General features: G+C 44.4%; 1 protein-coding gene and 1 long non-coding RNA gene across 2 annotated transcripts in view; one reads left to right on the top strand and one right to left on the bottom strand.

The window, feature by feature from the left end:
* Positions 1 to 17,724, bottom strand: part of LOC310757869 — a 118,784-nt gene that overhangs the window by 60,837 nt on the left and 40,223 nt on the right. The gene's annotated exons all lie outside the window — the stretch shown is intronic.
* The window catches only part of GRM2 (glutamate metabotropic receptor 2), an 82,764-nt gene that overhangs the window by 58,000 nt on the left and 7,040 nt on the right, over positions 1 to 17,724 (top strand). Inside the window, exons 3-4 of the mRNA XM_083603308.1 lie at positions 7,379 to 8,216; positions 9,738 to 10,804. Coding sequence (XP_083459434.1) covers positions 7,379 to 8,216; positions 9,738 to 10,804 — 1,905 coding nt within the window. The remainder of the gene's footprint in view (positions 1 to 7,378; positions 8,217 to 9,737; positions 10,805 to 17,724) is intronic.

Raw genomic sequence — 17,724 nt, 5'->3', positions numbered from 1 at the left:
CTCTTCTGGGGGCTGTCTCCTGACCCTCCAGAGCAGACCTGAAGGGGGGCATATGGGGATGAGAGGGGGGGGAGCCCCACTGCATGAGTGAAAGTCCTTGTGTGGACTTCCACTGGTGGGACTGGTTAGTTAAATCTGTCCTTACCTAAGGGAGTCCCCCAGTATGTAGAAACCACTCCCTTATATGTTGGGTAGCTTTGTTTTGCTTCCAAATTTGTAGGCACACAAACACCTATTGGAGCTTGTGGGGATAATTGTAGCCTAATGCAGTATGGAAGTGGATTTACCTGATCTGTGCTTTCCCTTGGATAATCATGGAATCCTAGAACTGTAGAGCTGGAAGGGAACACAAGGATCATCTAGTCCAAACCCCCCCGCAATGCAGGAATCTTTCACCCAACATGGGGCACAAACTGCTGACCCCGAGATTAAGAGTCTCATGCTATGGCTCTAAAGACAAGTTGGTGACAAGAGATAAATTGTTCTCACTAAAGTCTAATGGGTAACTAGCATTACTTTTACAGATCTTTTTTAACATTTGAACAAAAGAGCTACTTAGTCCCACCCCCCAGCTGTTACAGAGGCAATCTACCATAATTACGATCATAGCTGTTAAATAAACAACAGTCCATTAGCAAGAGAGAAATGGCTGCGTTATTGTAGAGGTCTTAAATGGCCCGGAGTTTTGCACTGAGTCTTGCAAAAGCCCCGTTCTGCAAGGGGTTATGAAATTATAACATCATGCTAATAATTCTAAAATCAAGCCTGGCAGGTGTGGGAGATTGTTCCCATTCCCCACAGCGTATACAGTTAAACACAAGGCTTTAGGTCAAATGCCCTTGACACTGCCGGTGGGGAGTCCTTGAAGGGCAATTTGCCATCTCGGGTGCCTTCTTGCCGCTATGGAATGTAATTTTCTGCTTAAAATTTATTTGTGCATGTTAATTATGCAGCAAGGTTTTGACACATCCAGAGCTGTGAAGTGTGTTCTGGTTCTCAACTCCGAAGAGCCTATCAGATGGCAGGGCTTTTTCCTCTAGCCTGCCTCTTTTGTAGTCTGTATTTTTAACAACCTCATTAGTGAGGATTTCTCCCCTTTGAAGATAATGAGCATTACTGCAGAGCATCTGGACCAAGTGGAGAGTTTGAGTCGCAGACTGCAGCAGCACCATCCGCAGCTCTGGGTGCACATTTTCACTGCTGGTAGATTATTTGACTTGCTCTTCAGTTTTTCCTCTTTCGGAAGGGCTCTTAGGCCAGGCACAAAGGCAGCAGATTAGCTTTCTCCCTGCACAACATCTGCTTGTACATCACTGTGATCTACATCAGTCGTAGAATTGTGTAGCCTGCCTTGCAGCTCTTACAGGAACGGATCTGCAACAACCTTATTAGTGAGGCCTCCCTTCTGCTGCCTTTTACATGAGCTCCTTTATAGCATCCATAGTAACCATAACCGTACTGCTTTGTCTGCTCTAGTTTGGCTTCAGACTGTAATAGGTGCTTGTCATTCTCCCTCCTAATAATATACTGGAAGCTTTTACCCCACGCAACCACTTCTGCTTAAATTCTGTAATCTTCCACACTAACATAACATATTAGACATTTCCGCAAAATTCCTTCCGGCTGTTACATTTTGTCGTTAGTATGTTAGCATCATCTCACAAATTCCCTACTAATTACCTGAGTTTATTACATAACCTAACATCATGCCTGATATCAAACTTGTGGTATATCAGGCCTAGCCTTGGTCAACCCCTTTCTCTGGTAACCTCCTGGTGAGACGACGGCAATATTTTACATGGGGCTGTCTCTCAGGAAGTGCAGTTCAGAAACTGCAGTTAAGTTAGAACAATGGCAGGGAACTGGTTCCAGCCCATAAGCTAGATCCTTACCTACCTCATCTTCCATGGGCCAACTTAGACTGATGGACAGCGCCACCCACCTATCAATCACCCAACATCACAATGATGACAGGTAATCTGCTTTCCTTGGCCTGCGTGGTTTGAGATCAAATTGCATGGGCAAAGGCACAGCGCATTTCAGACACTGATGACCAGTTAATTGTCAGTGCTTGTATTGATAGTGATTTTCTGGTTGCCAGTGCTGCAAACCCCTGCCCTCCGCCTGACATCCTATATGGCATTTGGTGTAGGCCAGGTGGGTGTGGCTTGGCCAAAACAGCCTCATGGGGAAAACTGGGGAGGCATGCCAGGCCTAACTATGTCTACAGGTTCCCCACCGCTAGTTTAGACCATGGCTGCTAGACAACAAGCTGTGCTGGGAATTAAAATATATATATATTTCACCACTGCTTTGCTGACACCACTGATGACTGGTGTGGTTCTGGGCCCATTTGAAAATGCTGATCTTGACCTTTAAGGCTTACCAACAGGGACCTGGTGGAGAGCCTGTCTCCACATGTGCCTGGCCATCAATTCTCACCAGAGGTGCTTCTTCAGATTCCTCCATGGCTACTGGGGAGAATAGAGGGCTTTCACTGAAGATGCCCCGGCTCTGACATGGCCCACATCCACCCTCTCACCGAGTGGTGAGGCAAGAGCGGGGCATTACAAGCATGAAGTGTTGCAGCTCATCTTCCTCACCCACGGGGCAGAGAAGACAAGTGCCAAGGCCTTGTGGAATGCCCCCTCCCTCCCTAAATTTGGCAAGAGTGGGGGCATTCCACCTCACAGCAAAAGTGGTAATGGCGGCATATTCCTGTTTCGCCTCAGGTGGAGAAAGGGGATGGACTGCCACAGCTTCCTTGATTTCATTCTTCATCAAGATCTCCACAAGTATTTTAAAGAGGGGGACAACAGCATGTCCTCAGTACCGGATTTATTTTGGTGCCTAGGATCACCAGCCACAATGATTATTGGGGTTTCTAGCTTGCTGGACTCAATGTCCTCTTTGACATATTTTGTAGGTGGGCCTCTTCTCTGTGGAAAATGTATCGGCTCAATTGCTGTCCACTAGCATGTGACCCCTTTGGCCAACATAGCCCAGGTGGTTTGCATGGTACTCACAGCAGAGTGTTTGCCTTCTCTAAATCAAGGGCAGCCAACCTTTCAGCTGAGGTCATTGAGAAGATCTTGGACACAGTAAAGAAGCTGCAGAAGCTTGATCCTGAAAATCCAAGCCACTCTCTCATAGCTTTGGAGCTTCTCCTTCTCCCAGAAATTTTGCAGGACCTGAATTCCAACTGTTTTCATGACAGCGCAGTGGCCTACGGCTCTGCTTTGCTGCACAGTGAGTGCATCGTACTGTGTCGTTTTTTGCAGAGCCAGAAGCCGCTCCCCTCCCCTTCTAGTCAGTGCAGCGGAGAAGGACAAGTGTCACTGCACAGCATTCCTGTGAGGCAGGAGTTTGTTTGTTTGGCGGTGGTTTCTGAAGAATAAATGCACACCATTAATCTGTAAGATATAGTTCCATAACGGCTTGGAGAACGGCTTCAGACCACAAGGGAAATAATGACAGTGTAAAATAATGACCGAGAGTAAACTATTCCAGCCGTTGGTCACGAATGCTCTGGAGAAACTCAGGCCTCAGTCGTAACAGCTTGTTTTCAGCAACCTTTACTGCATTAGAGCTAACAGCTTTGGATTTCTTTGCACCACGTCATCAAGGAAATATAAGAAATATCCTCAGGGTTTGCAAGCTCAACAGGTGAAGATATCCATTTCTTTGAAGCTCCATGCATCATCTGTTGAGTTTCTGCCTGCCACATCCCTGAAAGACCCAAGAGTTTGACAAGAGAAGGTGGCAGACATATAGATAGATGATAGATGAAAGATGATAGATAGATAGATAGATGATAGATAGATAGATAGATAGATAGATAGATAGATAGATAGATAGATAGATGATAGACATATGTTGCAACCTGCCTTGGGCATTTTTGGTCAAAAAGCAGAAAAAATATTTCAAATAACTAAAGAGACATGTTAAGTAATTTAGATTTGGTGCAATTCCTTGTTTTGGAATATATAGCTCTGTGTTATGTGCATAAATGCTGGAGTATTGATCAATAATAATAATAATAATAATAAACCTACTACTTTGTATTTACAGGAAAATTATTCCTAGGGTTTCCATATTTTTATAGTCCTTTTTACAGGAGCTTGATCAACAGATACTACTTTAGTAGGTGATAATGGCCCACCTGCTGATGCCTTCATATATATGCTGTTAATGCAAAAGAGTAGACCAGACATCTTCTTCTGAGAGTTGGCAATTCTAGTCCTTCCTTTCCATTCAGACTCCTTAGATATGCTCATAACTTGGTGTTTAAACAACTCTTTGCTAAGCTTGCCTTAGAGAGGAGGGTTCCCCCCTCCCCTTTTCTTTGACCATATCCCCTGGGTACTCTATAAATGCACACATACTATGTTACTTTCTGATACTGAGTTGCATTGTGTGTGTGTGTGTGTGTGTGTGTGTGTGTGTGTGTGTGTGCGTGCATTGCATTGCATTGCATATGGTCTGGGGAGGGGGCGTTAATTTCTGAGTCTGCTTAATAGACCGGATGCAACATTTCAGTTTCCATGGGGGTGGACTGAGCAAGAACATGCTGATAGAGGAATAAGATTATCAGAAACGTTCAAAGGCCACTTCCTGGATGTATTGCAAAAAGTAGTGTATTTTGAGAGTGCTTGATGTGGTTTTTTTCGTAGTAATCGGATAGATATGTGGTATTGAATATAGGCGAGGCAGGCTGCCCCTCCGCAGCCTAAATTGCAACATTTCCATAGTAAAAATTCAAAATGATTTCAGAATTGGCATTCCAAGTTGGTCATCCTTGAGCGAGCTCTCATATTAAGAGGCAGGTTTCTATTAGCTTTTTTCTTGTTGCAAAGTACTGTCTTTGAGCAATATCCTGCAAATGTGATGGACATTTGTACCAATTATGCATGCAGAGAGCTTGGGAGGCTGTCAATAGGATGCCTTATGCATACATTTGTTATGGCTGCATGTGCAGTCATGGCTAGAAGTGCTCCTGCGTGTGTGACAATCAATGCCATGCCTCTTCCACATGCCAGGAAAGAAGGATTTTACAAACCAAAACAAGATGCTGACAATCTAGAGAGGCTTGTTATTTTGCTGTCTCCAATTATAAAGAGTCTGTAACTTGAAACTAATGGGAAGAGTGGCTCATTGAGTACAACACATAATAGACCCTGCTTTATTTTTTTACTGTGGTAGCTTGGTGTGATTTAGCCTAGTTCCTTATAAAGGGCTAACCATGCAGTCAGTCATATGTAGGTCAGAACATATAGTGGGAAACATGTATCAGATTTTTGTATGAAGCTGCTACCTAATTCACCATCATCTTATCTTGCCACTTGCAATCCACCTCCCATTGAGGCCAGCGGCAAATGCCTATTGATTTGATCGAGATTAAACCCCAGGGTTTTAGCTATTGCAGCTCCAGAGAAAATGTGTCCAAAATGCCATCCATGTATTTATGAGTTCACATCTGTCTGTAAGAAGCTGCAAGAAGCTCACAATGAAAGTCCCCATTAAATGCCCTATTCATCTCAGTGAGGGGTTAATTTCAATGGTCCAGGAAGATGATTTAGGCCATTTCAACACCGCAGGACATCACACTTATTGTATTCTGTGTGGCTCAGACTTAAGGTGCCCACCGAACATGTGTCACTCTGTGTCATTTATTCTTTGTGCGCTCCAACATCCAGTAGACGTTTGTGCAAAGATTTTCACTGAATACGAAACAGTTTAAATCCACAGTAAAGAAACATCAGTGTAGCATTGATGTGTCATAAATGATTAGCTCAGACAAGGCAAATAAGGTCAACAATGTTAACCGCTGTTAACCTAATGCCTTAGAAATGGGTTGCAGTATTAAGGATATGCTTTCAACAGCAAATGTCTTAATCCTTGGTGGCTGGTGCGACTGGTGGAGTGGGACGCAGGGAGCCCAGAAGTAGGTGGAGCCAGCCAGAGTCAATGGCAGGCAGAACCAGCTAATTCTAGTTTTGCTCCTATTCGCCTTCCTTCTGAGTTTTACAGGGGGAAACACAGAGGCTGAAGTAAAGGAAGCTGACAGGGAGTGCTCTGGGCTGGATGTAAGCAAGAAGGCAGGCAGGCAGGTGAGGGCTGGCTGAGGGCAAGCCGAAGCTGGTGGGGCAGCATCCCAATTGCCCTAATGGACCTACCTTCACTGGTTTAAATATTAGACCATCAGTATATCCCTCTACTGGTGCAGATACATCTCAGTGTGGTACAGAGCATATCATTTACTCGGAATTTGAGCTCTGATTTTTAGAGAACAATTTGCTCGTCCTCATATTCACACCAAAAAGTTAGGAAGTGTGTATGTATTGCCTGCTGAAGGCTCAGATGCCAACTTATGCAATGCCATCTGGGTACCTGTGCCTTGCAGTTCTTCCATTCTCTTCCTCATCACATTAAACCAGATACAGTGGTACCTTGGGTTAAGAACTTAATTCATTCCGGAGGTCTGTTCCTAACCTGAAACTGTTCTTAACCTGAAGCACCACTTTAGCTAATGGGGCCTCCCGCTGCCGCCACACCGCCACCACACAATTTCTGTTCTCATCCTGAAGCAAAGTTCTTAACCTGAGGTACTATTTTTGGGTTAGCAGAGTCTGTAACCTGAAGCATCTGTCACCTGAAGCGTCTGTAACCTGAGGTACCACTGTATACTGACAGACTATGATCAATTTTGTTCTAAACACCAAACCATGGTTTGCATTGACTACAGTTTAGAATTTGAACCACAGTTTGAGAATCATATAGAAGGCAAACCATGCTTTAATTCAGAGCTTCTTGTGCGTTTTCATTTTCCATCCTCTCTGGACTCAGCTTCTTAAATGCATGTTGCTCATTTCCTTCACATGGTGAAGCAGCATCTGAAGGCAGAAGGATATCTATAGCTATGGCATGTCAAGTCAGATGTCATGCCAAACCACTGGCACCAGAAACCATAGTTTGGAAACCCACTTCAAGCAGTGGTTTCTGGTTTGTTGGTTGACTGCAAATGCTTGTTTTGTCAGTTCAGACCACAAACTAAACCATAGTTAATCTTCCTTAACCATGGTTTGGTCTGATTTCTAAACTGAATTTTCAGGGTGGAGTTGCTCAAATTAGGATCTGGGAAACATGAGGTTTATGAACTGCCTCCTCTTTTAAATGTAAACAGGAGAGTCTTCTGGGGGATTATGTTTAAATTATCACATTTTCCTCTACAGAGCAGGTAGAGTATTCTTCATCGCCACTGCTGCTTTATAACTATGCCATTTCTCCTGTTGCCGCTTATGTGTTGCTCATCAAGTTGTTTCCTTCCTTCCTTCCTTCCTTCCTTCCTTCCTTCCTTCCTTCCTCTCTTTCCCTTCAGGTGGCTAACCTGCTGCGACTATTCCAGATCCCCCAGATCAGCTATGCCTCCACCAGTGCCAAGCTCAGCGACAAGACTCGCTACGATTACTTCGCTCGCACTGTCCCACCAGACTTCTACCAGGCGAAGGCTATGTCTGAGATCCTGCGTTTCTTCAACTGGACCTACGTCTCCACGGTGGCCTCAGAAGGCGACTATGGAGAAACAGGCATCGAAGCCTTTGAGCAACAAGCCCGGGCTCGCAACATCTGCATCGCCACCTCTGAGAAAGTGGGCCGTTCCATGAACAAGAAGACCTTTGACGGGGTGATCAAGGCCCTGCTGCAGAAGCCCAGCGCAAGGGTGGTTGTGCTATTCACCCGGAGTGAAGATGCCCGAGAGCTCTTGGCAGCCGCTCAGAGGATCAATGTGTCCTTCACGTGGGTGGCCAGTGATGGCTGGGGTGCTCTCGAGAGTGTGGTGGCTGGCAGTGAGCCAATAGCTGAGGGAGCTATCACCATTGAATTGGCTTCCTACCCGGTGCAGGAATTCGCAGTGTACTTCCGGAACCTTGACCCCTACAACAACAGCCGAAACCCTTGGTTCCGGGAGTTCTGGGAACACAAGTTCCAGTGCAGCTTCCACAGCCAGAACTGTAGCCGCTTCTCCCTGAAGACAGGCAAGTTTGAGCAGGAATCCAAGATCATGTTTGTAATCAATGCGGTTTATGCAATGGCGCACGCCCTGCACAACATGTATCAAGCGCTGTGCCCCAACGCCACCAAGCTCTGCGACCCCATGAAGCCTGTGAATGGCAAGAGGTTCTACAAGGAATTCATGCTGAATGTGACATTTGATGGTAAGCCGAGGTTGTGCTTTGGGGTGTGGGAAAATAAAGGCTTGGGGTGTGATGGGAGAAGAAGGGTGCAGCTTCAGCCTAAGGTGGTCAGTGAGGCCTCATGGCTAATTCTCATATTATATGGGGGAAATATGTACTTTTCTGTATGGGCACATGCAGCACAATGGGAGGGAGGAGATGTGGGGTTGCTCCGTTTGGCCAGCCAAAATGCTTGCCCTGGCAGAACGCTTGCTTTAGCTTGATATCAAATTCCTTCTAATATTGCTGGCTCTGGGTCTGCATGCAACTCTGATCTGCTGTTGAGAAGGGAAAAAAGCTTAGCCTGAAAGTTGCCTTTCTCCATTTCTGCTCCATCTCTCAACCAGCAAGCACTCACAGTGGTGAGAAGCCTTATAGCACACAACCTGATAAGGAGGAGGGGGAAATGGGGAAAGTCCTCACAACATTGCATCTTCCCTAGACACGGTGTTAATCATCTAACTAGCCATTTCTTGCCTGTTTTCTCTCTCTAAAGAGCAGCCCTGAAGAGCCCTAATCTAGACTGAGATTGCAAGGTTGGCTTTAACACTGTGGCTCCTTTGAGGCCCTTGTCTAGATCAGGGGGTTTGTGGCTGCTGTTTAATAAAGGAAAAACAAGCACATGAAGCCAGTCATGTGACTACAGTAGTACCTTGGTTTACAAACTTAATCCATTCTGGAAGTCCGTTCTTAAACCAAAGCATTCTTAAACCAAGGCATGCTTTCCCATAGCAGTGGGGGACTCAATTTACAAATGGAACACACTCAACAGGAAGCGGAACATGTTCTGCTTCCAAGGCAAAGTTCACAAACCAAAACACCTACTTCCGGGTTTGCAGCGTTCTTAATCCAAGTTGTTCATAAACTAAGCTGTTCTTAAACCAAGGTACCACTGTACTGTCATGTCTAGATTGCTCCTTAGGGCTATTTCACCCACAGGTTTGCTGAGCCTATACAAACAAGTACAGTGAGGGCAACAGACACACGTCTGTAACATCACAATGCCTGGGAACATGAAATTATGGGTTGAAATAACAAAAATGAAAAGAAAAACAGCAGAACAGAAAATGTGAGCACATTTAGCATGCTCAAACACATGATTATGGCACTTGCAACTGAAACTGTAAGGTCAAAAGGGACAAAGCACCCTATTAGGCTTTGGTTCATTTCTAACATGTTGTCCTGAATATCCATTTTGATTTTTGTAATTAAAAATAACCAAAAATGGGTTTCTATACATTGCATTCTAATGAAATAGGATTTTCTGCACAAATGTGTTTTTTCCCTCTTCTTAGTGAAACATTTTTCTGTCAATCCCATTAGTCAGAAGTAGATTTATTTCAAAGTATGATAACACTTTGTAGTTAATCCTCTGTAGACATGCCCTGGAAAGGAGAGTGACAGGTACGTGTGGAGCGCGATTCAATTATATGTGGACATTTGATTTTCTAATCATTTAGCTTTTCCATCATTTAAATGAGTCTTTGCTCTTCTGCTTCGCAGCTCCCTTTCGACCATCATTAGACACCAAAAGCACAGTTCGATTTGACCACTGTGGGGATGGGATTGGCCGCTACAATATATTCAACTACCACAGAGCCAACGGGAGGTATCGCTATCAGAAAGTGGGCTTTTGGGCAGAAGGACTCATCCTGAACACAAGCCTCATCCCCTGGGTGAAGACCTCCATCCCTGTTTCCCAGTGCAGCGATCCCTGCAAGAAGAATGAAATGAAGAGCATGCAGCCAGGAGACATGTGCTGTTGGATATGCATTCCCTGCCAGCCTTATGAATATCTGCTGGATGAGTTCACTTGCAGCGATTGTGGGCTTGGCTACTGGCCCAACGCGATGCTGAACGCATGCTATGAGCTACCCCAAGAGTACATTCGCTGGAAGGACGTCTGGGCTATTGGACCAGTCACCATTTCCTGCCTCGGCTTCATCTCCACCCTGTTTGTTTTTGGCGTCTTCGTGAAGAACAACGACACTCCCATCGTCAAGGCCTCCGGGCGCGAACTGTGCTACATCCTGCTCACCGGGGTTCTGATGTGCTACAGCATGACGTTCATCTTCATCGCGAAGCCCTCTACAGTGGTCTGCACCTTGCGGCGGCTGGGGCTGGGGACCTCCTTTGCCGTCTGCTACTCGGCCCTCTTGACCAAGACCAACCGCATCGCTCGGATCTTCAGCGGGGTGAAGGAGGGCGTGCAGCGCCCGAGGTTCATCAGCCCCACCTCCCAAGTGGTCATCTGCATGGCTCTGATTTCTTGCCAGCTCATTATCGTCGTCATCTGGCTCCTGGTGGAGACTCCCGGCACTCGGAAGGAGACGGAGCCCGACAAAAGGTACATTGTCACACTCAAGTGCAACAACCAAGACTCCAGTATGCTCATTTCACTCACCTACAATGTGCTCTTGATAGTCTTGTGTACAGTCTATGCCTTCAAGACCAGGAAATGCCCTGAGAATTTCAACGAGGCCAAGTTCATTGGGTTCACCATGTATACCACGTGCATCATCTGGCTGGCCTTCTTGCCCATCTTCTACGTCACCTCTAGCGATTACAGGGTAAGTCATCTCTTGCTGCGAATGAGGGCGGAAAGTAGCCTGTGGCAGGCACCTTCAGATCACCTATCCTTATTCTGTTGGATGGGGAGAAAATAAGGGGGAGCAGATTCACGCCGGCTGCATCCACACTGCAGTTTGTTCGATTTTCATGACATTTTGCTAAGTGCTCATTTCCACATTGCATTTGAGCTTTCACGTGACATGAAAGCCACTTCCAGAACTATAGTGGACTATTTGGCTTCCTGTCAGCTTGCCTTTTCGGTCTCCACACTATTAGCAGAAGCATACCTGGGGGTTGGCGAAGCCGCCCTTCGCCAGGGACATGGGCCCAGGGGGAGTGCAAAAAATCTGTGAGATCGAAACAGAAAAAGCTTCCCATTCTTCTTGCACCGTAGCACGAAAGTGTGCAGATTTTTTCACCCTTGCCCCTTGCCTCGCTCTCACTCTGGACACTTTGAGCACTTGGGTGGTGTAAAATGTAGCCATTTCTAAAGTAGTGGGTTTTTTCCTCTTCTAGGGGGGAGCTAGTACAGCTCATTGCCAAGAGTGCAAGGGACCCTAGGGACTCTCTATTAGGCTATTATTAGCTAAAGTTACAGGGACGCAGGTGGCGCTGTGGGTTAAACCACAGAGCCTAGGACTTGCTGATCAGAAGGTCAGCAGTTCGAATCCCCGCGACGGGGTGAGCTCCTGTTGCTCGGTTCCTGCTCCTGCCAACCTAGCAGTTTGAAAGCATGTCAAAAGTGCAAGTAGATAAATAGGTACCACTCCGGCGGGAAGGTAAACGGCGTTTCCGTGCGCTGCTCTGGTTCGCCAGAAGCAGCTTAGTCATGCTGTACGCCGGCTCCCTCGGCCAATAAAGTGAGATGAGCGCCGCAACCCCAGAGTCAGTCACAACTGGACCTAATGGTCCTTTACCTTTAGCTGAAGTTACTACATATATCCCACTTCCCAAAAAATATTGCTGGAAGCTTTGGCTTATCTGCCTGTCTCTCCATTCCTGGAACCATACTTTATGTCAACTTTATGTCAAGTTATTCCAATCAAAATCATATACCAGCCCAGTTGCTCTTTTCTTCTCTCCTTCTATCCTGTCAGGTTTTTCTGAAGCAACTGGGCAAAATGGTGTTGTCAAATTGTTTCAGTCCAGCATTTCTCTGTTGTTTTCATGTGAAGGTAAGAGGTGGGGATTAGGTTGGATTTGCTGCATTAAAAAAATTAAATTTAAGTGAAGTATCAGCCTGTTTGGGATGGGTAGGCAAAGCACTCTTGAATTTTTTCAGCCTTTCTGTGCCGTTGTTTAAAAAAACACAAAAAACATGCAGGTATAGCTTGTTTTGCTGCTATCCCAGCTGAAGGATTCATAGTGAATCAGTTTTAAAGCCTCCCTTGCAGGAACAGAAACTGGTACTGGGGCATTTAAAAGATTTATTGAAGGGGTGATTTACAGACTATTTGTTACTAATTCCACAAGTTGGATCAAAGTCAGCACAAACATTACAGCTTGGCAGAAAGAACACCCCTCCTCCTCTCCCCCCTCCCCCACTGTTTTGGGAGTTCTCCTCCCCTGAGTCAATTTCAGGAGAGGTACAGGGGGAGGAGGGTGGGGAGGGAGTCCCACTGCACAAAAGGAATCACTTGCACAATGACTTGTTGGGTGAATCTCAGCCCCAGAACCCTCCGAAGCAGAATTTTGTGGGGCAACAGGGAGGAGGAGGAATCTGTGAAAATTGCTGCCCCTGCTTCATCTGGTGGGAAAGTCCCTTGGACAGATCTGGAGCCAAAACAGAAACAAAACCTTGAAGGAAGATATTTTGATAGTGCACAACAAACAAGCATTTCTTCATTTCTTAAGTTGTAGACTGATGAGCTGGAAAGCAATTTAGAGAGAATCAGTTTACATAATAATTCTTCAGTGAGGAATAGCTGCCGTTTTCAGTGATCTGGTTGTGTTGAATTTCTGAGTATTCCATTTCATATCCTGATCCCAGCTCACCATATCTCTGAAAAAAACTTGATCAGAAAATATTGGAGGCAATTGGAATCTGGACACACGTTGGAGAATTGCCAGAGATTTGGCCAATGCACTTAGAGGTGACTTGTGTTGAAAAGAACTGAATGTTTGTAAGCGTGCTACTGTCGTAATGAAGACACAGCAATTCAGCTATTATGTGGGAATGTGGGGCCCATTCCACCCCCACAAATGTGCAGTTGCTTAAAGAAAACTCAACAGATTGTGTCAAAAATAGCAAGTTGCATAATTTTTCAAGAATCGTAGAAGAATGTGCATTGCTAGCAATGAACATCAATGATTATCTGGAACTGGGTAATTAGGGACGAGGAAATAATTACTTTCTGGACCTTAAGGTAATTTTTAAAATGAGTACAATATTTCCAACTCTCCATTCCTACTGCATCAGTCTCTCTGGGCCTTAGTGCAGCCCTGCCTTGGGTGTTTGTTTCGCTAGAGAAACAGCAGCCCCCAGTGGCCATCAATGTGCTATGCAGACCATACAGAGGTTCGTTTTCAATATCTGTGAGTTCCAAAGCAGAAAACAGATTTAATTGTTAATAGTGCATTAATCTTTAATAATTATAATATGGTTCTGTGTTTTTTTTAATCTTCTGGATATGAAAGCTAAGCAATCTCTGTTGTGGCCTTGGGGGACATCATCCTTCATAAAATAGGGATTGTGGTGTTTGATCTACTTGTTGGGCAGGGAGTTAGGTTAACGCTTCCTTGCAGCTTCCCCCAACTGGTTTTATGTTAGGGCAATTTCACTGGAAAAGATGAGGTATCTGAAAAAGAGGTGCAGGAATTTGTTGTGATAGTCACTCCTTTGGACTATTGCCAAAGTCATGGGTTTTGCTAGTCTGCTTGACTGGTGGGTATTGGGAACACTAGATTAATACGCCCAACATTCAAACAAACCTCCATCATGAAGCCCCTTCAAAGGTGTTGGCAGTTTAACCCAGGGATGGGCAGGCAGGCTTCTGGGATTGACTTTATTCTTTTCCTGCAGCTTCAAGGTTCACCAGCTGGAGTTGCATGCAAAATAGAGATGCATGGTGGTGGAATTAAGATAATTAATTCTGATCATTAAGGAACAGGGTGCTCTGAGCACATGGCTCAGACCATGAATTTGTTTCCACTTTCAGTATCAGAACTGAGCTAGCCCACAGATCCACCACTAGCTTGAAATGTACCTATTGCCCATTTCTGGTTTAACCCATCCTATGGCAACATCCCAATTTAAGCTGGGTTCCATCTTCTGTAGAGGTGGGTCACTGGTATAGGGATAGATACTAAAATCTGGTACTGGTAGCAGGCACCTGTTCCATAAGGTCTTTGGTTAAATGCACTTGGCATTTCTGAGAAGCTTGCAGAGTCTTCAGGGAGCTTGTTAATATGATGCTGTGAGAAACTTTGGAACGATGCCTGTAAGAAACTTGGCCCAAAAGGCACCTTATTAGAGCTTTCTGATTTCTGTAAAGAGTACCTGTGTGCTATTAATGGGTGCTGAATAGCACAGCTCCATTAAAGTCACCCGGAAGCAGGGACCTTGCCTGCATGAAATGTGGGAACTTGAGTTTGTAATTTGATTAGGCTAATGGAAAAATCCTGCTATGCAGCTACCTTCTGAAGTGCTGAGTGACAGGGTCCTCTGTGCCCTCGACTCCCAGAATTATTTTAGAAACTAGTACAAAACTATAAAAGCTTTTATAAAACATCGCTGCTGTCCTCCATCTCCCTGCACATTTCTCCCCAACTGCTTATTAGAACCCAGCATAGCACCCAAGCATGCTCAGGGCTGGTGCAAGACATTTTGCTGCCTGAGGCAGAGCAGCAAATGCCCCCTCCCCATCAAAGTCAATGTGAAGAAAGCCCAAGGCTGGGAAGTTCCTGTGGTACCCGAGGCAAAACATCCCTGAGGCAAAAGTCCCTCCTCCCAATCCATTGCACTAAGAATGCAACAATAAATTAAATAACCATCTTCTGTGCTTTCATGACACCTCAAATCTGCCTGAGGTTGCATCTCACTCAGTCTAATGGTAGGGCTGGCCCTGTAAAAGCTTGGATGTGTACTCTAAGACTGCCATTAGCTGTCCCACTTTGGACCCCTCTCTGTTGTGCTGCACGTTTGACCATCTCTAAGTAATGTAGGACCCCAGTTTCATCAACACTTTGCACAATATGTATGTTGTTCCAATATCCATCCCAAACTCTGAAACTAGACGAACTCAAGGAGAAGTTTCTAAACACAAAGGTGTTTAATAATAATAATAATAATAATAATAATAATAATAATAAATTTTATTTATATCCCGCCCTCCCCAGCCGAAGCCGGGCTCAGGGCGGCTAACAACACTAAAATAGTGCAACATTATAAAAACATTATAAAAATTAATTAAAATCAAAATTGATGGCAACCATAAACTAAAGTTTTGTAAAGATTGCCAAAGGAGGGAGTCAGGCTGCGCCCTGACCAAAGGCCTGGTGGAACAGCTCTGTCTTGCAGGCCCTGCGGAAAGATGCCAAGTCCTGCAGGGCCCTTGTCTCTTGTGACAGAGTTTCTTTACAAAACTTTAGTTTATGGTTGCCATCAATTTTGATTTTAATTAATAAGACAAGGCAGCGATTTTTTTTTTAAAAAAAACCATTCACAATATGTTCATGCCATCTTTTATCAAAGGAACTCAACGCGGCATGCATGGTTCTCATCCTCCCCATTTTATCCTCAGAACAACCCTGTGAGGTGGACTCATCTGGGAGAAAGGCATGGGTCATTCAGTGCATATAATTGCAAGTCAAAAGGCAAATTGGGGTGGAGGGGGAAGAGACTTCTGTATTCCACTTTTAATTTGTATACCGCCTTTCTATATTTCTATGCACAAGGCAGTTTACAGCAGCAGCAACAAAAACAAATACATACACCTTATAATAATCTGATCCAATACAAAGCATCATAATAAAACATAACTTTAAAATAATCATCTTATATCAAATAAAGTAACATTCAGTAATCTATTATAATATTATAGTACACAATGCAATTAACTCTCAAGACACCAGCAAATAATTATTAAACAGAAATTCACTCTTAACAATTGCAATAAATAATGACTAAGCTATGATCAATAAAAATAGCTTCAAGTCACAATTAGATGAGGGGATCCAGTCATGCAATAGTGAAACCAAGGATGTATCACATATTAATCAACAAATAAACTCACAGGAGAAATTAGGTGTGCAACAACTGTTTGCAAGGTTTGAGCCTGAACTTGAATGTTGTACATTTGCAGCCCAGGAAGCTTGTTGTAAAATTTTAACCCAACTAGTCCAGCAAACTGCTAAGACCTAGTAGTGGCAAGAGACCCACTGTCTTGATATTGCATTGCTGGGTCTCCACTTTCTGAGCTTGAGGTGGTGACAGAGGAAAACAGCATTTCTCTCATCTTCCCATGTGGGGTCAGACTAAAGGACTTCCCACAGGCAGGAAATTAGAATGAAAATTTCACTAAGCCTGCCAAATACCTGGTCTCAGAAGGCTCCAAAGCAAGAGGAAATGTTTCATCAGAGTTTTGCTAGAGGGTCAGATCAATGACATGTCAAGCCCACTTTCATAAAAACTTGTAAGAGTGGTTTCATAGCAACTGTACAATTAAAACTACCCCTGGACTTCTGGAGGGATTAAGGGCTGCTTCTTACTTTACATCTTGTATTAAGTTACCAGATAGTCCAATGCAAAGAAGTATTTGCTTTGCACAAGCTGGGAATGGCAAATATCCATTTAAATTAGTACGGTGTTGTTTTCCTAAACCAGAATTAACTATTTTTTAGAAAAGTAGTAATATTTATTAACTTGTAAAGCTAACATGTGCTGTGCTCTGGGGAGCTATCACTAAAACCCATCTGTCTGGGTTGCCCCAGTCACTCTATCAATTATGTATACTCAGCAAATCTTAAAGAAACAACGTACTAACACCGTAGCTACTTTCCTGGGGGAAATAGGGGGTATACAGAATATGGGGTGTGACGCTTTCTCCGTTGGCACATACATTTGTTTTGTTAGGGAGATTGTTCCTTTGTCTTCACTGTTCTCATTGTGGGAAATTGCAGTCAAACATAACTATGCATGAGTGCTAGTTAGTGCATGAAGGGGTTAAGATCACAGAGTTAGATTCATAGACTCAGCTAGGATATGCCCCCTTTCCTCCAACTAGGGAGGAAGTGAAATCTTCTCTTTCTGTTTCCTCTCTCTTATTGTCATGTAACCTACGAGAAAGGACATTTTAAGCTTTGCTCCAATCTTAGAGCACATGTTTGAAACAATCTGTCCGTATTTTTCTACCCAAGAGTAGAGTTCTCCTAGCTGCTGCTCAAATAAATGCATAAATCTGACCCTTTGGCAAAGGAGCCCTGTAGACAGTCAAAATCCCCCTCCTTCCCCAACTCTTGTGGCAGAATTCTGTGAGCAGAACTCCACTCAGCAGCTCTCTGGTATTTCACATGGGACAATCCTAGCCCTACCTGGAGCCATCAGGGATTGAACCTGAGTCCTTCAGCATGTAAACCAGATGCTGTGGCCCCTCTTCCAGCTGCATCAGCTACTATAGATGAGAATGTTGAGTTACATAGAACAATTCCTCAGGTGCATATGTTAAAGATAAAATGCTGATTATCTGTATCTATAGATGCTTCATGCGAACTCAGCCATTGAGTACAATAGTCCTCAGTGGAGCTGGAGGTCAAGGCAGGGATTCTGTTAATTTAATTACTGAGTCTGCTGTGCAAATCATCCTAGGCTAGAAGCCCTAGGAACAAATTAGCAAGAAGTTTTCAACAAGTGTTTTTCTACAAAAAAAATATTCGGGCCCATGAGATGACACCAGCAACCTATACTATGTTAGTATGATAA

Source organism: Podarcis filfolensis (assembly GCF_964270895.1).
Source record: "Podarcis filfolensis genome assembly, chromosome: 2".
NCBI lineage: Eukaryota > Metazoa > Chordata > Lepidosauria > Squamata > Lacertidae > Podarcis > Podarcis filfolensis.
Note: the sequence above shows the minus strand (reverse complement) of the source record. Positions and strands in the feature narration are given on the sequence as shown.